General features: G+C 51.7%; 1 protein-coding gene across 1 annotated transcript in view; it reads left to right on the top strand.

Annotated features, from left to right (window-relative positions):
* Window positions 1–24,108, top strand: part of SF3B2 (splicing factor 3b subunit 2) — a 67,644-nt gene that overhangs the window by 12,486 nt on the left and 31,050 nt on the right. The window contains exons 4-8 of the mRNA XM_044269789.1: window positions 1,558–1,707; window positions 1,840–1,888; window positions 3,478–3,569; window positions 4,110–4,212; window positions 15,736–15,818. Of these exons, the coding sequence (XP_044125724.1) occupies window positions 1,558–1,707; window positions 1,840–1,888; window positions 3,478–3,569; window positions 4,110–4,212; window positions 15,736–15,818 (477 nt within the window). The remainder of the gene's footprint in view (window positions 1–1,557; window positions 1,708–1,839; window positions 1,889–3,477; window positions 3,570–4,109; window positions 4,213–15,735; window positions 15,819–24,108) is intronic.

Genomic DNA, 24,108 nt, shown 5'->3' with positions numbered 1-24,108 from the left:
TTTAGACTGTGCAGTGATTAAACTGCCCCCTCCAACTTGTTACACCTCTCTGTACCCTTACTGCAGACTGCTAGCAATTCATTCATAACATCTAGTAGAAATAATAAAGGAATGGCACAACATAGAGACATAAGAATAGATGTTCCAGAATGGTTATTACATGGGGAACGCATGAAGCTATTAAAACAGGCAACGTCAGGAGCGGTGAAAGGTCCTCTTTAAGTGGATATGCTATAAGTGTATATGCCGCAGACAATTGTCAGGAGGAAGGCATTCCCTCCCGGCAATCGTCAAATAGCTATCAGAGGACACTGCTCGTCCGTGGCATCGCTCGTCCCCATGCAGGGCAGCGGTGTGCCAGTGGCAGATCACTGTTGCACAGAGCGGTCTGCCGCCAGCACCGTTGTGATTTTTAAGCATGCGGAAAGATCTGGACTGTCCGATGTGAGCATTTGCTTGATTATCAGGCATTTGGATGCAGTATTAGACTGCCGGATGTTAATGGGAACGCTCATTAGAGACAATCTGGCAGAAAATCTGGCAGTCTAATGCACGCTTAACCCGGTGAGCCCTAGAGATAACTGCTAGTAGACTATATCATGCTGATTGTGTAGCCATGTGGTTCATAAAACACTTAAATCATTCCCTACAGAATCTGTTTCATGCTTTTCTTCTATGGAGCTAGTACTCGGAAATTACCCCGTACATATGTGGGGCAGGGGAAGATGAAATATAGATCTTTCTTTTTATCTTATGTGAGAAAAGGTAATAGAAATTGTGGATCATACATTCACTCTGATGTACCCAGAAGCAGTATTTTTCTTACTGGCTTTTCCACCTGATTAGGTGAATAAAGTCCGCCCCACGAGGCTTTATTATCTGAGCCCTCTACATTCCACTTTTACCTAAAGGACTTGTACACGTTAGACTCCACGTATGGGGCTCTCCTGAATTTCAACTCCCAAATCTTTCCTCCTGAGAGATAATCCACAATAAGAGGCGCGGGATGGCAGATTTCTCCTCTCTTCCTATTGAAAAGACATAAATTACCAAGCGTGTATGTGGGAGGCACTTAAAGGGATTTTATGGGGCTTCTGAATATCAGATCAGTGGGGGTAGGACGCATAGTACCAACACCAAAACGCCACTAGTGGGAGCCTTAACCACCTGAGCTAACACACCGTATGGATGTGAAAATAAAGTGGCAGACATAGAGGCTGAGATGCCGCCACATAGTGTACAGGGCTGTGTGCTTCCCGCTCTGTACAATTTGCTGGTTCCAATCGCCTTGGCTCCTGCTAGCTGCTGATCGGTATTGGTCATCTTGGAAACCCCCTATAAGTATAGACATTGCGATCTACCAGTTGTCATGTAAGTTGTTGCTGCTGTAGGCAAATGGTGTTCTCTAATATAGAAAATACATTTTTTACCTACTTTCTCTCCAGGTAGTCTGTCTCCCACTCTTTTTTTTTTATTTTTATTGTGGTTACTGTGGATGTTTGCTGAAACCAATTCTGTTGTCTCTTCTAACCACTAGTCTATGTCCTTTGTCCTTAGATGGCTGGCATGCCACTGCCCAATATGGGAGTTCCCCCGCCTCCCCCAAGCATGGGTATTGGATTTCCACTTGGCCTTAATTCTCGCTTGACACCTGACCTAGAAAACGGCAAGCCATCACAAACACAGCCAAATGATGGTCTTCCTAAGGTGAAAAGCTATTTTGCTATATCGCAATTATTGCCATAAGTTGAGTCTGATTGAGTCTCATGTAGTGATTTACACACAACAGTTTTTCCTTAATACAAAATCTCACTTGGTGAATACGGTTCTATCTTTCAGGCAACTCTACTTGATCCAGAAACCACTCGATCCCTCCTCCTTCCTAGAGGTAATGTCAGATATACAATGCGTTCGGAAAGTCTTCAGACACTTTCACTTTTTTCACATTATGTTGCGATTTTTTGATAAATAAAATCTCCCATCAATCTGCACTCAAACTAAAATTTCACATGGACATAAGCATTCAGACCCTTTGCTATGACACTTGAAATTTTAGCTCTGAGGGTCTCCCGTTTCTCTATCTTAGGGATGTTTCTAAAACTTGAGTGGAGCCTTCCTGTGGTAAATTCAGATGATAGGACATGATTTGGAAAGATACAGCCCTGTCTAGATCATTTCTCACAGCCGACGAAGTATATCGGAGCAAAAACTAAAACATGAGGAGGAAAGCGCTATCTGTAGAGCTCTGAGACAGGGTTGTGTGGGGGCACAGATCTGGAGAAGGGGACAAATGTTTTATTGCACTGAAAGTTCCCAAGCGCATAGTGGCCTCTAAAAATTCTTAAATGGAAGAAATTGGAAACAACAAGGACTCTTCCTAGAGCTGGCCACCACACCAAACTAAGTAATCGGGGGAGAAGGTCCTTGGTCAGAGAGGTGAACAAAAACCCAATGGTCACTGTACCTGAACTCCTGAAGATCCTGTGTGTAGATGGGAGAAACTTCCAGAAGGTCAACACTGTAGCACCCCACGAATCTGGGCTTTATGGCAGAGAGGCCAGAAAGAAGCCTCTCCTCAGTAAAAGACACATGAAAGACTGCCTAGACTTTGCAAAAAAAAAAAAAAAATGCACCTAAAGGACTCTCTGGCTGTGGTAAAGATGATTATATGGTCTGAAACCAAGATTGAACCTTTTGGCCTCAATTCTAATTGTCATTACTCGAGAAAACCAGAAACTGCTTATCAGTTGCCCAATACCATCCCTATAGTGAAGCATGGTGGTGGCAGCATCATGCTGTGGGGGTGTTTTTAGTGAGTTGGGGCAGGGAGACTGGTTAGGGTTGAGGGAAAGCTGAATGGCACAAAGTACAAGGATATTCTTGATGAAAACCTGATCCAGAGTGCTCTGGGCCAAAGGTTTACATTCCAACAAGACAATGACCCTAAGTGCACTTCCAGGACCACACAGGAGTGGTTTACAGACAGCTATGAATATCCTTGAGTGGCCCAGCCAGAACCCAATCAAACATATCTGGAGGGACCTGAAAATTGCTGCCCACAGATGGTTCCCAGCCAACCTAATAGAGCTTGACTGGATCTGGATGGCAGAAAATCCCCACAGTTAGGTGTGCAGACCTTGTGGCATCATATCCAAGAAGATTGGAGAATGTAATTGCTGCCAAAAGTGCCTTAACGAAGTCCTTAGTAAAGGCCCTTAATACTTACATAAATGCAATATTTTAGTTCTTACTTTTCAATAAAATAGTAAACATTTTGAACATTCTGTTCTCACTATGGGGTATTGAGTGCAGAAAGGTGGGGAAAATTAGAATTTTCTTTTTATGCAAGCACAAGCCTCAACATAAGAAAATGTGAAACCATTGAAAAGGTCTGCAGACTTTCATAAAGCACTGCACATGCCACAAATTTAGCATATTGGACAATGTAGTATGAATGTATTATATATTTATCTACAGGTAATCTTCCCATTGCTACTACCATCCCACCGCTAATGCCCTCCATTACTCGTCCACGTGTTCTCAACCAGTCTGGAGATGACTCCAAAGAGGTAAGACTTTCTTCTGGACTTAAAGGGGTTCTGAACTTTCATTTAACTGATGATCTATCCTCTGGATAGATCATCAGCTTCTGATCGGCGGGGGTCCGACACCCGGGACCCCCGCCGATCAGCTGTTTGAGAAGGCAGCGGCGCTCCAGCAGCGCCGCGGCCTTCTCACTGTTTACCGCCAGGCCGCCCGCCCACTGACGTCACGACTTGTATCAACTAGAGTGGGTGCGGCTAAGCTCCATTCAAGTGAACAGAGCTTAGCCGCGCCCACTCTAGTTGATACAAGTCGTGACGTCAGAGGGCGGGCGGCCCGGCGGTAAACAGTGAGAAGGCCGCGCCGCTGCCTTCTCAAACAGCTGATCGGCGGGGGTCCCGGGTGTCGGACCCCCGCCGATCAGAAGCTGATGATCTATCCAGAGGATAGATCATCAGTTAAATGAAAGTGCAGAACCCCTTTAAGATTCCTCATTCGTTTGACTTGGTTTTTGTCTTTGGTTACATAACTAGTTCTGTGTTTGTATACTTTTAATTTCTCTTTAGATGGAAGATTCCTCCTCTGGCCCAAAGATTCCACAAGTCCTTGAGAAAATTCTTCAGCTTAAGGAAATTAGACAAGAAGAGATGATAATGCCAGTGGCCACAGGTAATCATCTTATCCAGAAAGGAGAATGGTGTTGCCTCCAGACCAGATGCAGTAACATCATAGAGATGTTAAGTATCAGAAGTGTCACTCTGGTGACGCATATGGCCAGCAATCATATGGATTTCACTGTTGAACATAGCTTTCTCGCCCAGTTTCCTTGGGGGACACAGAAGACCTTGGGTATAGCTCATCTCCATAGGAGGCGTGACACTAAGTGAAGACTGTTAAGCCCCTCCTCCACAGCTATACCCTCAGCCTGGAGAGAGAGACTGCCAGTTTTTGCTTAGTGTCCAAGGAGGCAAGACACTCCCTGCTCTGCAGGGCTCTTTTCTCCTTGTTTAAATTTTTATTTTTTATTTTTATTTTATTTTTGTTCCAGATCATACAAGGGACAACAGAGTCGCACTAGACCTCTCTGTTTCTCCCGGGGTCGAGCTGCGCCAGTGCCGGTCTCCCGCACTGCTGCCTCCCCCACAGAAGGCAAGGAGGACCAGGGCAGCCCAGCTCCCCTGCATCCCGCCAGCGCAAGGGTCGCCCGCACGCCAAGTCCCTCTTCCAGCGTCCTGCCACTACGGTGCCAGAAGCTGAAGGGGCGACCCTGCTGGAACTGACAGAGGGTGAAGACGGCTGTGGTAAGAGAGAGGCTTCTCCAGCCCTACGTCCCCCCCCCCTTTCTCCTGCGTGCTGGACCCCCATACTGGGGCCTCTGGGTGCTGCAGGGCGGCTGTTCCCTGCTCCCTCTCCTCCCCTTCTGACCTCCATCAGAATAGGTTCAGCCGCATTGCCCCCCTTCTTCCCTTGGGGGGGCGGCGTCCGGTCACCTGAGGGCCGGATCGTGCCGCGGTTGCTCATTCATCTCTGTGCATTAGGCCTTGCACTCAGGGCGCTTGTCATAGAGTGCCAGCTCTTCGTCCCAGCGGCTCCCTATCTGGCCCCCCATTCCTTACCAGGTGCGCTGTTCAGGGCCTGGGGCCCGTTCCTGACTGCAGGGGTGTAAGGCCTCGCCTCCGGTCCGCGGGGTGGGCTCCTGTGGCCGGCATGTACAATCCGGCCGGGCGCTGCAAATTTTGGCACAGGTTTTTAGGCCTGCTGGGCCGCACCTCCGGCACAACTTTCCGGGCCCCTGACTCTTCCGGCCCGCGGGGTGGGCCCCCGCGGCCGGCATGGGACTTCTGAGCGATGCTCTAACTGGCCCCGGCCGACCGTCATTGCATTCCGGTCGGCCGGGCGTCACAAATTCTGGCCCAGGCCTCGCGGCCTGCTGGGCCGCAGTTTCGGCGCTCCATCCGTGCCCCTGAATCTTCCGGCCGCGGGGTGGGCTCCCGCGCCCGGTGTGTAATGCGCCACTCTGGCTCGGGTCCCGGCCGGTACATTGAACACTGTGCGGCCTCGGGCGCCGCAAAAATTTAGGCCCCGGCTTCTCGGCCTACTAGGCCGCAAAATTCCGGCCTCTGTTGGAGGGGGCGGGATCTTCTCCAGGCGCGAATTCTTCCCGCCTGGAGGTCCCCCCGCCCCCAGGGGATCGCAGCATCGCCCCCAGGCCGTATCCTTTAACCCCTTGGCTACTGGCCGGCTCCCAATGGGACTGTTTGGCTGGCCCTCCTTTCCTCAGAGAGCCTGTGCCCCTGTATGGTGTCCCCCTGCCTGCCTCAGGGAGGCTGTGTTACCATTATAAGGAATGGAAGGATAACGGAGTAGTTTCTTGTGGGCTGCGCAGGACGCGGCAGTCTCATCTCAGTAGTGCTGCCTGTATGCATGCCCCCCCCCCTTCCATGAGCGGCATGTAGCACTCCCTTGCTGCGGCTCTGGCTAGGTGCCTGTTCTCCTTTATAGGCAGAATTCGTCACCCTCTCCAGTTGTGGTACCTGCCATGACCCTCCTTCCTAGGTTGGATACGGCACTCTCCCTGGCTGCGGGCTGGCCTTGTGCATGACCCCCTTAGGCGGATTACTGCGCCCTCACCAGATTCGGTGCGGGCCATGTGCACGACCCCCTTCCATAGGCGGAACGCTGCACTTTCCCTGGATTCGCTGCCGGCCATGTGCATGACCTCCTTCCATAGGCGGAGTGCTGCGCCCTCACTGGGTCCGCTGCCGGCCATGTGCACGACCCCCTTCCTTAGGCGGAACGCTGCACTTTCCCTGGATTCGCTGCCGGCCATGTGCATGACCTCCTTCCATAGGCGGAGTGCTGCACCCTCACTGGGTCCGCTGCCGGCCATGTGCACGACCCCCTTCCATAGGCGGAACGCTGCACTTTCCCTGGATTCGCTGCCGGCCATGTGCATGGCTTCCTTCCATAGGCGGAGTGCTGCACTCTCACTGGATTCGCTGCCGGCCATGTGCATGACCCCCTTCCATTGGCGGAATACTGTACTCTCACCGTGTGCGGTGCTGGCCAGGTACATGACCACCTTCCGCAGGCAGGACGCAGTACTATCGCTGGATTGGATTCACTACCGGCCATGTGCATGACCACCTTCCATTGGCGGTATGCTGCACTCTCATTGGCTTCACTGCCGATCTTGGGTAGGCCTCCTTCCCTCAGGCGGCATATATACACTCTCACTGACTGGGGTTGTTTCTCTCGCCGGTAAGTTGCTGGCCATGTGCATGACCCCCTTCCATGGCGGGGTGCTTGCGCTCTCGCTGGATCCGTTTTCAGCCATGTGCATGACCCCCCCCCTTCCGTGGGCGGTGTGCTGCACTCTCACTGGATTCGCTGCCGGCCATGGGCATGCCTCCTTGCCGCGGGCGGCATACATACACTCTCGCTGACTGGGGTTGTTCTCTCACCAGCACATTGCTGGCCTTGTGCATGATCCCCATCCTTGGCGGTGTGCTCGCACTCTCCCTGGTTGCGATGCTGACCATGTGCATGTCCCCCCCCCCCCCCCCCCCCCCTTCGGGGCGGCATCCTGCACTCTCGCCGGATACGATGGCCTCTGACAGGGGTGGAATGCTTGCACTCCCATTGGATACGGTACTGGCCTTGTGCATGACCGCCCCTCGTTCCATGGGCGGACTTTTGCACGCTCACGTGATTCACAGCTGTCCTTGTCTGTGCTGAACTGGTACTTGTCCCCATTCATTGGCGGAGTAGTTGCACTCTCACGAAATTTGGTGTTGGGTGGATTATTGCACAATCATTTGATGCTAGGATAACCCTGTGCATGTCCCCCTTTCACTAGGTGGACCTTCTACATTCCTGTTGGATACCGTGCGGCCATGTGCATGACCCCCGTCTAGGCGGAATGTGGTATGTCCTGCTTCTCTGAAGTGGGTACTGGCCTTGGGCGTCGCCCCCCTTGTTGGGGCGGGCCTTGCACTCTTGCCGACTGCGGTGTTTGCCAGGTACATTCCCCCTTTTCTGGGTGGACTACTTGCGTTCGGTCGCATGCCGTACTAGTCTTGTGCGAACTCCCCTTTCGGTTGCACTTTGCTCTTCTGTGGATACTGGGACTCTGTGACTGTCCCTCTTCGCTGAGTGACGTTTTGCAGTGAGCGGACGTTCTGTGCGTTGTTTGGGCCGTGTATGCCTTTTCCTCCTGTAGGTGGTTGGCCTTCTCACTGCTTTCGGGGCTGCTCGAACGTGTACCTCCCTTCCTTGCCGCTGGCCTTGCACGCTCTGAAGAGATCATTCTATCCACCTGTTCCGGATGGGCCCTACTTGCCGTCTACTGCACTGAGCTGGGTGGTACTCGTTCTCTAGTTCGGATTGTATATTGCGGTCCCGTTGTGACGGTGTCCACCATGTTAGTGGGCTCTTTCACCTGGGTTGTGTTTGTGGTTCCTAGAGGCGTACCCATTCGTCCTCCCGCAGCATTGCTTCCCTGCGTAAGCGGTCACATGGTCAAGAGTGCTGTTCGCAGCGCCCCTCGGATTCTACATTGACTCTGGCGGGACTACGGTTCCCTCGCCTACTACCAATTTCTCCTCTTCGGATGCAGTGTGGTATGTGTCCTTCCTATTGGCGCCTTCTGCGCTTCAGTGTGATCTGCTACCAGGTTCGGGACGCTCTTCTCGGGAAGGTCACCCAGCTTCTCTTGGGTGCTCAATTTCCCAGGTCCGAAGGACCTCCACCGTGGGTTCTTCAGGGTGTTCGCCTTCTGCGAGGTGGTGAGCTGGACGTTTCACAGAGTAGCGGGGGTTCTGCTCTTGAGCTGTCCTATGGCTTCCCTGTTGCCCACTCCTCCTTTCGATTGGAGGGTGTTTTGCCGGCCTCTGTCTCGATTGCTTTTCTCGCCGGCTCTGTTTTGTCTCCCGCTCGGGGCATATCACTCCGATTGTGGCTTCTGCCTCTGGGGAGCGCATGGTTGTTCACTTGGATGGTTGTTCACTTGGATGGTTCCGGTGTTCCTTGTGGTCTCATACCGTCTCCCTCATTCTCACTGGCAGTACTAGCTGTTTCCGGGTCTACCGCGTTCTGTCCTCTCGCTGGGTGCAGATTGCGTTTTTCCGTTCTGGGTAATGATCCTGCTGTGAACTTACCTTCTCGGTACCTGGGAGGACTACCTTTCGGTCGAGATTGTCCTTAGATCTCCCGCGCCGAGACTGTAGAACACCTTCCTTGGTGACTGCGTCGACATGGAATTTAGCCTGTTGGGTCCTGGCGTCTGTCTGATGATGGGTGGACCCTTTCAGTTCCTTCCGTCTGTCCTAATGCTACCCCACTCCGGGTGGATGCGGGACGACGTTGCTCGGGGGCGACGGGATCGGTTTGCCGACCCTTCGGCCCATGTTGCTGGTCTGCGCCTGATCACATTGGGTTTTCTCCCGCTCGCCCAAGCGGTTCCAGCGGGCACGCTAGTCGTCGCTCCTGGCTGTGCTTTGTCCAGGGTCTGTTGTAGGACTTAGGGTTTTTTTGCCTGGGGTTCTGTGGGAAGCTGGGGTTCCCCCACTCTGACATTCTTTCTCCATGGTTCTGTCTTTCTCCAGTCCGGCCTGGACCTGGGACTGGGACTCTGTTGCTTGGCATGTCGAGTGTCGGCGCTGTCCTTCCTCTTTCAGCATTCCCCAGCCCTCTGGGCCTGTCATGACCTCCTTCCTTGCAGCGGCTCTTGGTTTCCTTTGTACGGCCCTCCGGTACCGCCCTGGGGACTACATACTGGGCTCTTGGCGCTCCAGTCTTTCCCTTGGAGCCGTTACAGAGGTTCTCTCTACTCCTTCTGTCCTGTACGGTTGTGTTTCCGTAGCCATCGTGTCTGACGGGTGTCTGAGTGGCGACCCGTCTTGTTCCGAGTCTTATGTCTTTCCTCGGGACGGGGCTGTTCTCCATCCCGTCTTTTCCTTCCTTCTGAAGGTGGTGTTTGTCTTCCCCGGGAACGGACACTTCACCGGTTGGAAGTTGTTTGGGCCTTTACAGTTTGTACTTGGAGATCTCCGACTCTTGTCGACGTTCGGTCTCTTGTGTTTCTGGAGGTCCGCGCACGGGGTTGGCGGCCTCCAAAGGTGCCTTTCCTCCGCTTTCTCAGAGTAGCTATTGCTGTGGTTGCCGCACCAGGGGCTGGGTTATGCTTTTGGTGTTACCGTTCCTTTCACCAGAGCGGTCGGTGCCTCCTTTTTTGCAAGGCGGTCACTGTCTTCCTGGCACTCCTCCTTACCGAGTTATTCGAGGTGCATGCTCGGGCTTCGGCGGCTGCTGCCTTGGGCCGCCTGGTCTGCAGGCGGTGGTTTCTTGATGCCTTCGGGTGCTTCGCCTTGGTGCTGTGGTCCCTCCCCTCTTGGACTGCTATTGAACGTCCCAAGGTCTTCTGTGTCCCCCAAGGAAACTGGGCGAGAAAACGAGATTTTTGTATAACTTACCAGTAAAATCTCTTTCTCGCTCTTTCCTTGGGGGACACAGCACCCACCCATTCTTGTTTTTTCTTTACACGGTTTCCGAGTTGTTTTACCCGTTGGGTAGTTGGCTTGTTGGTTCCATTTTTGGACTTTGCCTTTTTTCACTACTTGGACACGCAACTGGCAGTCTCTCTCTCCAGGCTGAGGGTATAGCTGTGGAGGAGGGGCTTAACAGTCTTCACTTAGTGTCACGCCTCCTATGGAGATGAGCTATACCCAAGGTCTTCTGTGTCCCCCAAGGAAAGAGCGAGAAAGAGATTTTACTGGTAAGTTATACAAAAATCTCGTTTTTCCTGACAGTGGGTGAACACAACAATTTAGCTCTACAGTGTCCATGATGAGAATAGCATCAGTTCCAGGAATAACTATAAATTCCACTGAATAGAAACAGCCCTTACACTTTGTCCACGCCAGTCATCAAAGCAGTTTCTCGTTAATGTCTTTGGGGGACACAAGACCATGGGTATATGCCCAGCTACCACTAGAAGGCGACACTAGATAACAAAAAGGTTGGCTCCGCCCAGGTGGGCTATACCATCTCCACAGCCACTAGGCTAATCAGTTTTAGTCTAGTGTCTGTAGGAGGCAGACATGACCTGCTGTTTTTCGCAGGTCTTGCTGCTTTTCATTTTATTCTTTTTTCCTTTCTTCTACAGGTCTTGGCCTGCTGCAGGATGGGGCTTCATCGTGGTTTACCACTTTAGCTGCACCCCCTGCGGGCGTGTACTTGAAGTACCTACACCGGCCACCCAGTCCCCCATTACTGCATTTGCAGTGGCATGCCAGCAATCCCACGTAAGTGTTGTTTGCCGAAAGGGCTGACCCTGCGGTGCCTGAAGACGCCGGATGGTAAGTATTCTCCCCTGCATCCGTGCCTCAAGAGGTCCCCCGGGTTAACCCCCCCCCCCCCTTCCTTTCTTGCCAAGGGATGGGGTTCATTTTATTTGTGGGGCCTGGTTAGGTACCTCCTTTCCACTTTTTCTTCCCTCCCTTGGGTATCCTTCACCTTCCTGGCCACCCATGCCTCTCCTGGCCTTTCTTTCTACTTTAGTCCCCGGCTTCTGCCAGGACTAGGCCACATCTTCCCCGGCCTGTCCTCGGACGGGGCACGCTCACATTCAGACATCATGTCCTGCAAACGACCTCGGGTTGTCACAACTAAGTCCTGCTCCTCCTCGGGTCACCCCCAGGACAGGTCTGAGGCTGGTGACGTATTCTTCCCTGATGCATCTTGCGCCTCCTCGGGGGACACCTCTGCACCGATTCTGACTTGGAACAGAGCATCAGGTGGTCTTCCACCATACAGAATCTTTCTAGGTCAAGTACCTGGTATCTGGGAGTTTAATGCTACGGTTTGCAATTTTGATCGTATTGATCCCTTTCGGGATGGAGCTTTCCGTCATTTTGAGAACTGTTCCTCCTTAGGCTGTCTGGAGTCCTCTCCCTTCTACTTCAACATTTCTCAGACATGTGTCTCGGCTTGTATTACCAGGGCCTGCTACTGTTTCCCTTTTCCCTGAGACTTCATGTGGCCAGGGATATCTCTAGTCTTACATTTCACAGCAATATTTTTAGTTTTTCGGAGGCTTGATCCTAGCCTTTTTTTTATTTTTATGGGAGGCAGGTCTTTACGCTCCCTTCTCCGGGCCATTACCTAGGACCCCCTCCTCCCCCAGGGGTTGGCTGCTTTTTCTAGGAGAATGGGGTTTCCACCTTCTCATAGGTTGTTTATCTTTGCCAACATGCCTTGCTCCGGTAGGGGGCTCGCTCCCTTCCCATGGTTCCTCTCTACCCTGGCCTTTACAGGAGGTTGGTCACAGAAAGGCCCTTGTTTTTGGTCTGCGACAAGTCAGTTTTTTTTCCTTGCTGGGTCCTCTTTCTGGTGGTGTGTTCCTTTGCTTCCAGGCCTTATAGAAGCGCCTTCCTTTTGCCGAGGGGTGGTCCACAGGGTCTTTTAGCTTGTCTCTAGGAAGTTTTTCTCCTTGGTTAAGGACTGCTCCGTCCTTTTTCCAGGCATTTTTCCTCCTGCCAGGTACCCTCATAGTCTAATTTTCTTGTTGGGTCTGTCCTCTTATGGATTTTCCTCCTGTAGCATCCTTCTATATGCAGAGCGCTAGGTCGTTGCCAGCAGACGTTGCTGTGCTACTCTCCTGTTTCTTCGGGAAGAGCCCTGGTTCTTCCAGATCCTTCCTTTAGCTCTTTAGTGCGCACTTGTTAAACTCTTGGTTCTTGCTCAGGACATCTACATTGCTCCCTATCCCACCTCGGGAGGAACCGGGTGTTCCCCCTTGTTCCTTCTTGGGCTCATTTTCCAGGCACTTGTCCTTGGAATCCTGACAGTCTCCTATATTTGTTCCTTTGGAACTAGGGGTGGGCGATATGGCCTAAAATCTATATTGCGATATAATATTAAGCATATGCGATTTGCGATATATTGTTTTCTATATTGGGGGGGGGGGGGTGTTTAATTTTTATTTATTTTTTTACTTTTTATTTATTAACTATTGGCCTCCTTAAGGGCTAGAACCCTTGTCATATTCACCCTAATAGAGCTCTATTAGGGTGAATAGGACTTTGCACTCTCCCTGCTGCCCTGTGTATAGTGCACACAACAGCAGGGAGCTGACCTTGGCGCCAGCCTCTCATGTGCTCCCCCAGCCTCTGATCTGCCCCCCCCCCCCCCCAGCCTCTGATCTGCCCCCCCCCCCCAGCCTCTGATCTGCCCCCCCCCAGCCTCTGATCTGCCCCCCCCCCAGCCTCTGATCTGCCCCCCCCCCCAGCCTCTGATCTGCCCCCCCCCAGCCTCTGATCTGCCCCCCCAGCCTCTGATCTGCCCCCCCAGCCTCTGATCTGCCCCCCCAGCCTCTGATCTGCCCCCCCCCAGCCTCTGATCTTCTCCCCCCCAGCCTCTGATCTTCTCCCCCCCAGCCTCTGATCTTCTCCCCCCCAGCCTCTGATCTTCTCCCCCCCAGCCTCTGATCTTCTCCCCCAGCCTCTGATCTTCTCCCCCAGCCTCCCTCCCCAGTATTAATAATTGGTGGCAGTGGCCACAGGGTCCCCCTCCTCCCCCCCATCATTGGTGGCAGTTTGCAGTTCCGATCGGAGCCCCAGCAGTGTAATGCTGGGGCTCCGATCGGTTACCATGGCAGCCAGAAGTCACGCTACTGAAGTCCTGGCTGCCATGGTATGTTAGTGAGCAGAGAGCAGCGCATTATACTCGCGTGCGCTGTGGCCGCCGGTCGCTCCTTCTTCTCATAGGTCTGTGCGGCGCATTGCTAATGCTGTAAGCATTAGCAATCCGCCGCACAGACAGAAGGAGCAACCGGCGGCCACAGCGCACGTGAGTATAATGCGCTGCTCTCTGATATGGCCGGCACATTCATTGGTAGCGCAGTGGCCACAGTCCCTCCCCTCCTCCTCCTACTCTGTCCTCGTTGGTCTTCAGCGGCAGCTGCGCACAGTGGGGAGGGAGAGACTCCCTCCTCCTCCCTCCGCTGTGCCGGCCGGCTCAGGAGAAAATGGTGCGCGCGATCATATCGCGGTCCGGCGATATGGCGAAAATCCATATCGTGGCCCAAATTCATATCGCCTATACCGCCCACCCCTATGGCCTCTCCTGGTCCAGTTGGGTCACAGGGTTCTCCAGCACCTGTGCTTCCAACTTTTTGCATGAGATTTCCTTCCCACCCTCGGGTACTGCTTTGGGATGTCCCATGGTGCTGTGTACCCCAATGACATTAACGAGAAAATTGGATTTTTGTACATAATGTAAAATCCATTTCTCGTTCAATTCATTGGGGGACACAGATCCCACCCTTTGTTTTCACTTATTTTCCTGTCACCGGGCTGCTGTTCTCGTTTCCTTTCCCGGTCAGGACATGTTGGTTCTTTGCTTTTGTTTCTCTCTACTACTGCTATTGGTACAAGCTGATTAGTCTAGTGGCTGTGGACAGGGTATAGCCCACTTAGGCGGTAGTGGTAGCTGGGCATGTACCCATGGTGCTGTGTCCCCCAATGAACTAAAGGAGAAAGGGATTTTACGGTGAGTACAAAAATCCAATTATTCTCACTGTTCAGTAGCAGGCATTAAAGCCTCCAGACGGCACAGGGTTTATTCATTCTCATTATTTTCTTATTTATTCTCACAAACAAATCAATATGGCTAGGATATGCCCTCATAGTCGGATGGATGCTGGTCCAGAATATGGAGACACTGAAACATCTTTTTTTTTTTTTTGTTTCAAAAATTCTATTATTGTGTTAAAGTGAAATAAATAAAAAAAATGTTGATATATTAGGTATTGCCGCGTCCGTAACACATGACCTAACCCCTCAGGTGAACACAGTAAATAAAATAAAAACTGTGCCAAAAAGGGCCATTTTGGGGTCTCCTTGCCCCATAAAGTGTAATGATTTTTTTTAATAAGTAAAGGTGAAATATATTGACTCAAGTTTGACTGTCATGAAGTGCAATGTGTCACAAGAAAACAGAATGGCCTGGATAAGTAAAAATGTTCCAAAGTTATTACCACATAAAGTGACACATGTCAGATTAGCAAAAAAATTGCCTGGACAGGAGGGTAAAAACTAGCCCACAATAGAAGGGGTTAAATCATGGGGCAACAGATGTCTAAAGCCTTTTAGGTGGTCATTTTAAATTTTCCATGTCAATATCTATTTAAACAAAGCACATAAAATCCTGCAGTTTTCGCACTGGCCACTAAGCCTAATAGGCACCACTTCTTGGTCTGTACAAATCGCTTTACTGTAGTTATCTGTTTATCATTACAGGCAGGAATACAATGAGATATCACCTATATTTATATAGAACACAGGATCCACCATTAACAATAGGTGATATCAAAGCTTATCTACTCCTTCCTGACTTCTGCACAGGTCGCAGATCATGTCTAGAAAACTCTCCTATAAAAGTCAATGAAGTCTCCTCCGGTCTATTGTGCTATGGCCCATGTGGCTGCTTTAAAGCGTATCTGTAAATGCTGTTAAGAGCAGCTAAGGCAAGATGGCCACCCCCATATTCATGTTCAGAAGGTAGAATTCTAAAATTTGCAATTGGAAAATAGGAACAGATAAGAAAAACGGATTTGTGTCGCAGAAAACATTTTCAGTGACACATTTCCTTTGAAGGGCTGTTTTCACTCTGTGGGATTGACGCGTTCCAGGACTTGGGGGAGTGAAGGATTGCTCTACCTCTTCACGTAGTGTACACCAGTAAAATGCAGTTGTTTTTAAAATTTTAGGACATTGGTAGAATCTCAAAGCTTTTAGGCTAGGTATTTGCGGCAGAGGTTTTGTCAGGAGCCTTAATCACAGATTCCAGCAAAAAGACAACAAAATACTGCTGCATGCAGTTAAATCTTCTCCTGCAAAATAACTGTATTTATGCAAAAACCAGACTGACCTCATTATAGTGAATCCGTGTCCAGCAGATACTGGATCTGGCACAGAATACCGGAATCTGACTACAGACATAGTTGTGTTATCGCTGTGCTCTGGAGAAGTATCTGTGGGCAGATTGATGTATTTGTCTGTATTGTGGAAAGCAAATCTACCACATTGGTTATTAGTTACTGTATTCAAATGTCCATCACACAGATGCATAAAAGCGTCTAATTTCCTTAGGTTTTTGTTGTAATTGAAAAGTTTCATTTTATGTTTTTAGAGGAGGAAGATTATGATAATGATCCTCGTCAGATTTACACTGCATCTGAAACGGAAGAGGAGACTACTGGACCAAGGAAGGAGGTAAGAGAATAGCAGGCGAAGAGTTAAGACGCTCTGATCATTAAGTGTTCTTGCATGGCAAGACCACTTACTGTTATCTCACATATATATTCTTATTATTATAGCCAAATTTACCACCCTAACTCCGCCTACAGTTTTTACACTACATTGACAGTAATATACCAAAACGCGCGGATTGTTCCCGATTGGTGTGCTATTTGTGGAACGTTTTGCCAAATGGTTCACGAAATATCAGCATTTTTGTGGCTAAATTGGTCCCATAGAAATCAATGGCGGAATGTTTAAAACTAGAGTGGGAGCTCAAAAATCAGGACATGATTTCTAAACTGCCACCACTCCCTCATTTTCAAGCCCACCCACACAAATCGGCTGCTAATGTTTTTATAAATGTATGTTTTAATGTAACTGTGAAGCACTTTAGGCAACAACATTGCAATTAAATGTGCTATATACATAAATAAGTTGAAATGCATTTCTCACTCTATCAAGCTTTCCATGTGCATGTTTTACATTTGATCAATTGGTTAGTGTAATGTTTACTATCTTTACTCACTCCAAACACTCCACACAGTTACTCCAGCCACTCCAACCACACAACAGTTACTCCAGCCACTGTTACTACCGCAACATACCCTCCCCCCAACTCCCACTTCAGCACTTTGTGGACTTATCCAAGTATTATTCAATGTTAATCATCCAGCGGGCCTCCCCTCTTCCTGAACACCATTTTCTCATAAACTAACATTGTGTTTACTTTTCTTCTGAATTCCTCAATGACTGGAGGACATGACTGAATCCAATGTAAGGCGATCAGCTTCCTTGCCACATATAATAATCAACCAGCTACAATCCTATCTGTCTCCTCCTTTCCAATATCTGACACATGACCCAGAACACATACTTTTGGGTCTCAAGGTATCTGAAGTGAAAAGATATTTTGAATCACTGCCAATACATCCGACCAGAAGCCATCTAAATGCGAACATTGCCACGGCATATGCAATAACTCAGCTGGTTCTGCTTGGCATCGTGGACACTTTGCATCCGTCCTGATGCCAATACGGTGTAAAAAGACTGGAGTTTTGTAGACTCCGTGTACAATGAAAAGTTGAGACAACTTCCCACTTTCACTTAATGATACTGTCGGTATGGCTTCTAATATAGCTTCCCATTGCTCTTGGGATATTTCACCTATGTCTTTCTCCCAACCCTTCATTCTGGATAGTGGGAACGCTTCCAGATATTTATCTAGTAAAATTTGATATATCATTCAAATAATCCCTTTATCTCCTCTCTCCTTTATTAAATGTAAGGACGCGTCTCTATGTATCTTGGTATTGACATTTCTCGCCCATTTTCCTTGGGGGACACAGACCTTGGGTATAGCTCAGCTCCCTAGGAGGCGTGACACTAAGTAAAACTGTTAAGCCCCTCCTCCATCAGCTATACCCTCAGCCTGGAGATAGAGGCTACCAGTTTTAGCTTAGTGTCCAAGGAGGCAAGACACTCCCTGCTACTGCAGGGCTGTTTTCTCCTTGTTATTTTTACTTTTTCTTCTAATTTTGTTATTTTATTTTTTCCTAGGGATACCAGAGACGCATTTGACCTCTCTGCTCTCCCGGGGTTGAGCTGCGCCAGTGCCAACTTATCTGCACTGCTGCCTCCCCCACAGAAGCAATAGGAGGATCTGGGCAGCAATGGCTCCCCTACATCCCGCCAGCTAGGGGGTCGCCCGCACGCCAAGCCCCTCTTCCAGCTTCCTGCCACTGCGGTGCCAGTGGCTGAAGGGGCGACCCTACTGGAAAGGACTGAGGGTGAAGACGTCGCACGGTGAGATGGCTATTCCAGCCCATACCCCGTCCCTATCTGCAGCATCTACCCCTCTGGGTAAGGGGGGCACCCGTGGTCGCTCATTCTGAGCGCTCATCTGCAGGACAATGCAGCACAGCAGCATCCTCAGCACCCCCACGCTTTTCCCCCCCACGCTGCTATCTTTCTCCCCCCCCCCCCCCTCCCCCTCATCGGGGCTGACTCCATTTTTCTCTTCTCTCTCTCCCCCTTCCCGCCGAGAACGGGGGGCGGGGCTTAGCGGTCCCGGCAGGGGGCGGGGCTTCCGCGCGTCATTTTGGGGGCGGAGCTACGTTCTCCTTCACAGGAGACATTTCAAGCGCTGGAGGGGGCGGAGCTTGTTCCCCGCACTTTCTGCTGAGGTTTCCCGCGCTTCCTCACTCCTGACAGGAAGCTGGGACACGGTGGGGGACTCTAACCTCCTGTGTACATCGCTCGGCTTCTGTGGGCGCTCTCTGCTGCTCACTGCTGTTCACTGCTTCTCTGCTGCTGCTGATCTGGGCCATCTCCTGACGTTCTTCTGAGGCACTGGTAGGACAGTTAACCCTCTCCTAACCCTCCTGGTCATAGCTGCTATAACCCTTTGTGGTCTCTATATTAGAGTACAACCACACTTCAGCATGTCAGATCCCACAGGTGCCCCCAAACCCTGGTACCATGCCTGTACCGCCTGTAAGGAACTTTTTCCGCGTGGGCAATCTGAGCCGCATTGCCTTGCATGTCAGGCCCCGGTGCAGGGCCCGCTTCCCGCTGCTCCCCCCGGTGCCTCTGAACCCCCTGACTGGGCTAGGTCTCTGTCTCAGGCGGTGGAAAGCCTTACACACGTAGTGGGCCGTCTCGTGGATAGACCGCCTCTCCCGCAGGCTGCCACAATCCCTGTCGCACCCGCTGGGACTACAGTTTCTGCCGCCCCCACTGGTTCCCTGCCTCCCAGCGAATCTTCCAGGGCCCGGCATACTCAGAAACGTTCAAGGGTTGAGCGCACATCTTCTCCAGATGCTTCGCTCTCTCCGCCATGCGTGCGAGCTCAGTCAAGTCTATCCTCTCAAAGGGATACGCTTTCTGAGGGAGAACTGGCGGATTCGGACGTGGACATGGACTCAGAGCTTCCGTCCAAATTGGCGTCCGCGGTGGGGCATCTTGTCACTAGCATCCGTGATACCTTTCAGCTACACGATGACCCCCCCAGCTCTGAACAGGCCGGCGTGTCCTTTCTCCGCCCCAAACAGGCCTCCAAGGTTTTTCCCATACACGCTGATTTTTCTTCTGTGGTATCCAAGGCTTGGACTCGGCCTAACGTCCGCTTTATTACACCCAAAAAGCTGGACATTTGTTATCCCTTTCCAGCGGATTCTGTGACCACGTGGACATCCCCGCCTAAGGTTGATCCTCCCGTGGCTCGCCTGTCCAAAAGCACTACTATTCCTGTACAGGACGGATCTTCCCTCCAGTCTGTTGAGGACCGTCGTACGGAATCCCTCTCCAAGGCCATATTTACTGCCTCTGGTTCGGCCCTTAGACCGGTCTTTGCCTCCGCCTGGGTTGGCAAAGCGGTCTCTGAATGGGGTTTGCAACTGGAACGGGAGTTAGGGTCGGACGTCCCTGTTCAGGACCTCCGTTCCTTAGCCCAACTAATTGTTCAGGCCGGAAAATTCGTCTGTGAGGCCTCCCTTGATGCGGGTGCCCTCATTGCCCGTTCCTCTGCCCTGGCAGTTTGTCAGGAGGGAACTCTGGCTGAAGGTTTGGGCGGCGGACGCCGCTTCCAAACGCTCTTTGGCCGGCCTACCATTCACGGGTTCCCGCCTGTTCGGAACCCGTCTGGACGAACTTATATCAGAGGCCACGGGTGGGAAGAGTACTCGCCTCCCCCAGTCCAGGCCAATGGGCGCCCCCCGTGGTCGCGCTGGTTCGTCCCGTTTTCGGTCCTTTCGCAAGCCCACCAGGTCTAGACCCGCGGCCAGTTCTTCTTCCTCTGGCCCAGCCCAGGATAGACGCAAGAAGCCGTTTTTTCGGACGCAACCTACCTGGCGCAAGTCCCAGCCTGCACGGGCTCCCACGGGCCAGCAGCCCTCTGCCTGAAGGTGCGCCCCCACCCACCCGGGTGGGGGGCCTCCTTCTCCTATTTAGGAACGTATGGCGGGCCCACATCTCAGACGCATGGGCGCTCGAGATTGTATCTTGCGGATACAAAATCGAATTTGCGTCCATTCCGCCAGACCGTTTCTTCCGATCCCGTCCTTCGCGAGATCCCGTACGAGTGGCCGCCTTCTTCGCGGCCATTCACTCTCTAATGGACAAGGGTGTCGTCGCCCCCGTGCCTCCGACGGAAAGGTTCAGGGGGTTCTACTCGAACCTCTTTGTGATTCCCAAGAAGGAAGGCTCAGTGCGTCCGATCTTGGACCTAAAACGCCTGAACCGTTTTCTCCGACTGCAGAGATTCCGGATGGAGTCTCTCAGGTCCGCAGTGGCCTCCCTGGAAAGAGGGGATTTCATGGCCTCAATCGACATTCAGGATGCATACCTCCACGTTCCGGTTGCTCCATGTCATCACCGCTTCCTGCGCTTTGCGGTGGGGGACGATCACTTCCAATTCGTCGCCCTTCCCTTTGGTCTGGCGACTGCTCCTCGAGTGTTCACCAATGTCCTGGCCCCTGTCTTGGCCCTTCTACGTTCAAGAAGTGTTTTTCTTCTCCCATACTTGGACGACATCCTGGTCAAGGCACCCTCCTTCTCTCAGACATCCCGCAGTGTGGAACTCACTCTGGAGACCCTGACGCGGTTCGGTTGGATTATCAACCACCCCAAATCTTCCCTTACCCCCTCCAGACGGCTGATCTTCCTGGGGATGCTCCTGGACAGAGTTGGCGGAGGTCCGCCTTCCGTCGGACAAGCGTCTGGCCCTTCGCGGGTCGGTTCGCAGTCTCCTCCGTCATCACCGCCCTTCCCTCAGATCCAGCATGCGGTTGTTGGGAAAGATGGTTGCCTGTTTCGAAGCGGTGCCGTTCGCACAATTCCGATCCCGCACCTTTCAGAGGGCAATTCTGTCGGCCTGGGACAAATCACTGAGGAGTCTGGACAGGACCTTTCTTCTGCCTCCCCTGGCTCGAGCTTCCCTCGGCTGGTGGTTGCATATCCCTCTAAGGGGGAAGTCCTTCCTTCCACTGAACTGGCTGGTGATTACCACAGATGCCAGCTTACGGGGGTGGGGGGGGGTTTTCCCTCCCCGGTCCGTCCAGGGCGTTTGGTCTCTATCGGAGTCCAGACTTCCAATCAATATTCTGGAACTGAGGGCGATTCTTCTGTCCCTCAGACACTGGACCCATCTGCTGAGGGCCACCCTGTTCGGATCCAATCGGACAATGCCACGGCTGTGGCATACATAAACCATCAGGGAGGCACTCGCAGCGCTGCAGCGATGCAAGAGGTGACCCTCATTCTCCTCTGGGCGGAGACGCACGTGCCGGCCTTATCTGCGATTTACATCCCGGGGGTGGACAACTGGGCGGCGGATTTCCTCAGCCGGTCCACCATCGACCCGGGAGAATGGTCCCTGCACCCAGAGGTGTTCGAAGCCCTTTGTCTTCGCTGGGGTCGCCCCGACGTGGACCTCATGGCCTCCAAATTCAACCACAAGGTCCCCCTATACCTGGCCAGGGCACGGGACCCGAAGGCATACGGCGCTGACGCGCTCGTCCTTCCGTGGCGCGAATTCTCCCTTCTGTACGTCTTTCCTCCTTTTCCCCTCCTGCCACGGGTTCTTCGGAGGATCGCGGCAGAGGGCGTCCCCGCGATTCTAATCGCCCCGGATTGGCCCCGCCGGTCTTGGTACGCCGACCTAATGTTGCTGTTGGCAGACGCACCGTGGCCACTGCCCTCCAGGGAAGACCTTCTCTCTCAGGGACCGATCTTCCACGAGCATTTAGGCTCGCTACGTTTGACGGCGTGGCTATTGAGACCGCCGTCTTAACGCGACGGGGTTTCTCCGCGGACGTAGTCCGCACCATGATCCGGGCTCGTAAGCCCGTATCCTCTAGGATCTACTATCGGGTTTGGAGGTCCTATCTGGGGTTCTGTGAGTCCCGGAGCATCCCACCTCTCCGGTTTTCTCTTCCCACAATCCTGTCCTTCCTCCAGTCGGGTCTGGACCTGGGGCTGTGCCTCAGTTCTCTGAAGGGTCAGATTTCGGCGCTGTCTATTCTTCTCCAGCGTCCCCTGGCCCCTCTAGGGCCAATTAAGACCTTTTTACAAGGGGTGGCTCACTCTGTTCCGCCGTACCGCCCTCCAGTTCCTTCCTGGGACCTGAATGTGGTGCTCTCGGCGCTCCAATCAGCCCCCTTCGAGCCTTTACGGGAGGTCTCCCTTCGCCTTCTGTCCTGCAAGGTCATCTTTCTTGTGGCCGTCACGTCTCTCCGACGGGTGTCGGAGTTAGCGGCTCTTTCTTGCTCCGAACCTTTCCTGATCTTCCACCAGGATAAGGTTGTGCTTCGGCCTGTCCCGACTTTCCTGCCAAAGGTGGTCTCCGCCTTTCACATCAATGAGGACATCGTCCTTCCGTCGCTCTGTCCCTCTCCTTCCCACCCCAGAGAACGGGAACTGCACCGTCTGGATGTGGTCAGGGCGTTGAGGATTTACTTGGAGGTCACCGGGTCCTTTCGGCGCACGGACTCCCTGTTTGTGGTTCCGGAGGGTTCGCGCAAAGGGTTGGCAGTCTCCAAGGTGGCTATTGCCCGTTTCATTAAACTGGCGGTGTCTGAGGCTTATCGAGCCAAGGGCAGACCTCCGCCTTTTGGCGTCACTGCTCATTCCACCAGAGCAGTCGGAGCTTCCTGGGCGCAGAGGCATCGGGCCTCGGCTGAACAGTTGTGCAAAGCAGCCACTTGGTCCTCTCTGCACACTTTCACAAAGTTCTATAGGGTGCATACGCATGCATCAGCGGATGCTGCGTTGGGCCGCCTGGTTTTGCAGGCAGCGGTTACCTGATGCTCTGGTGGTGTTCCGCCTTGGGTTTGTGGTCCCTCCCTTCTTGGACTGCTCTTGAACGTCCCAAGGTCTCTGTCCCCCAAGGAAAATGGGCGAGAAAAGGAGATTTTTGTATAACTTACCAGTTAAATCTCTTTCTCGCTCTTCCTTGGGGGACACAGCACCCACCCTTCTGTGTTTGGTTACAGGGTTATGGTCTGGCGCCCCGTTGGGTTGCTGGCTGGTTGTTTCCGTTATTGGTTGTTATCCTTTCACTACTTGGACACGCAACTGGTAGCCTCTATCTCCAGGCTGAGGGTATAGCTGATGGAGGAGGGGCTTAACAGTTTTACTTAGTGTCACGCCTCCTAGGGAGCTGAGCTATACCCAAGGTCTGTGTCCCCCAAGGAAGAGCGAGAAAGAGATTTAACTGGTAAGTTATACAAAAATCTCCTTTTTTACACATCTCATTGAATGCGTGCCGTATTTGTAGAAACTGGTAGAAGCTGCTTTTTGGTATACCGTACTCCTCTTGTAATTTATTAAATGTTTTGAGTACCCCTTTCTCCATTATATCTCCAATTTTGGTCACCCCCTATACTGCCATTGTTTGACAAATCCTCTGAGATGTAGGAATTCAGGTACATTGCGATTGTGCCATAAAGGTGTAAGTTCCCTGATTCCGACTGCACCCCTCAGCTGCTTGACCTTCTCCCAAACCTTCCTCATCAGACATACCAAATGTGAGCGATTATCTACAAAGGGTGTTCCTGATCCCTACAATATCCACAATAACTCATTACCCCCCAATGCATGTTTTAGTATTTGACCTGTCATGTCACTTTCTATCCAGCCCTTAAAGTGCTGACATTGTGCCGCCAGGTAATATAACCATGGGTTGGGTAATGCCAGAACCCCCTGCTGACTTTGGATATTGTAAGGGCTCTAGTTTGATTCTGGGTTGGCCTTTCCTCCATACCAGGTCCCTAAATATAGAGTTAATTTTCCGAAATCTGTCAAGTGGGATCCACGTTGCGGCATTGTGTAGTACGTATAGTAGCTGGGGCATCATGACCATCTTGATCAGGTTAACCCTGCCAATCACTGACAAAAACAGTTTGCACCATGTCTTGGAGCGAAGCCTGAATTTTGCCAGCATTGGAGACAAGTTCGACTCCTCAAAGTCCGTCAGTTTAGGTGATATGTTAATCCCTAAATACTTAATAGTTTTAGCGCAGGGAATATTGTTTAATGTAGCTATTACCGAGGATACCTGCCCATCTGAAAACATAAGAGCCGATTTGTGCCAGTTTATAGTCAGGCCTGACAGTTCTCCAAAGCGACTAAGCAACGACATAGACTCAGCCAGGGATGCCGACGTGTCTCCCAGAAATAACAAGGTGTCATCAGCATACATGGCCACCTTATTGTGAATTGAGCCATATTTAAACCCCTTAATCGCCTGCGAACACCTGATCGCAGC

Source organism: Bufo gargarizans, chromosome 10 (assembly GCF_014858855.1).
Source record: "Bufo gargarizans isolate SCDJY-AF-19 chromosome 10, ASM1485885v1, whole genome shotgun sequence".
Lineage (NCBI taxonomy): Eukaryota > Metazoa > Chordata > Amphibia > Anura > Bufonidae > Bufo > Bufo gargarizans.
The sequence above is the reverse complement of the archived record's forward strand: the minus strand, read 5'-3'. Positions and strand labels throughout refer to the sequence as shown.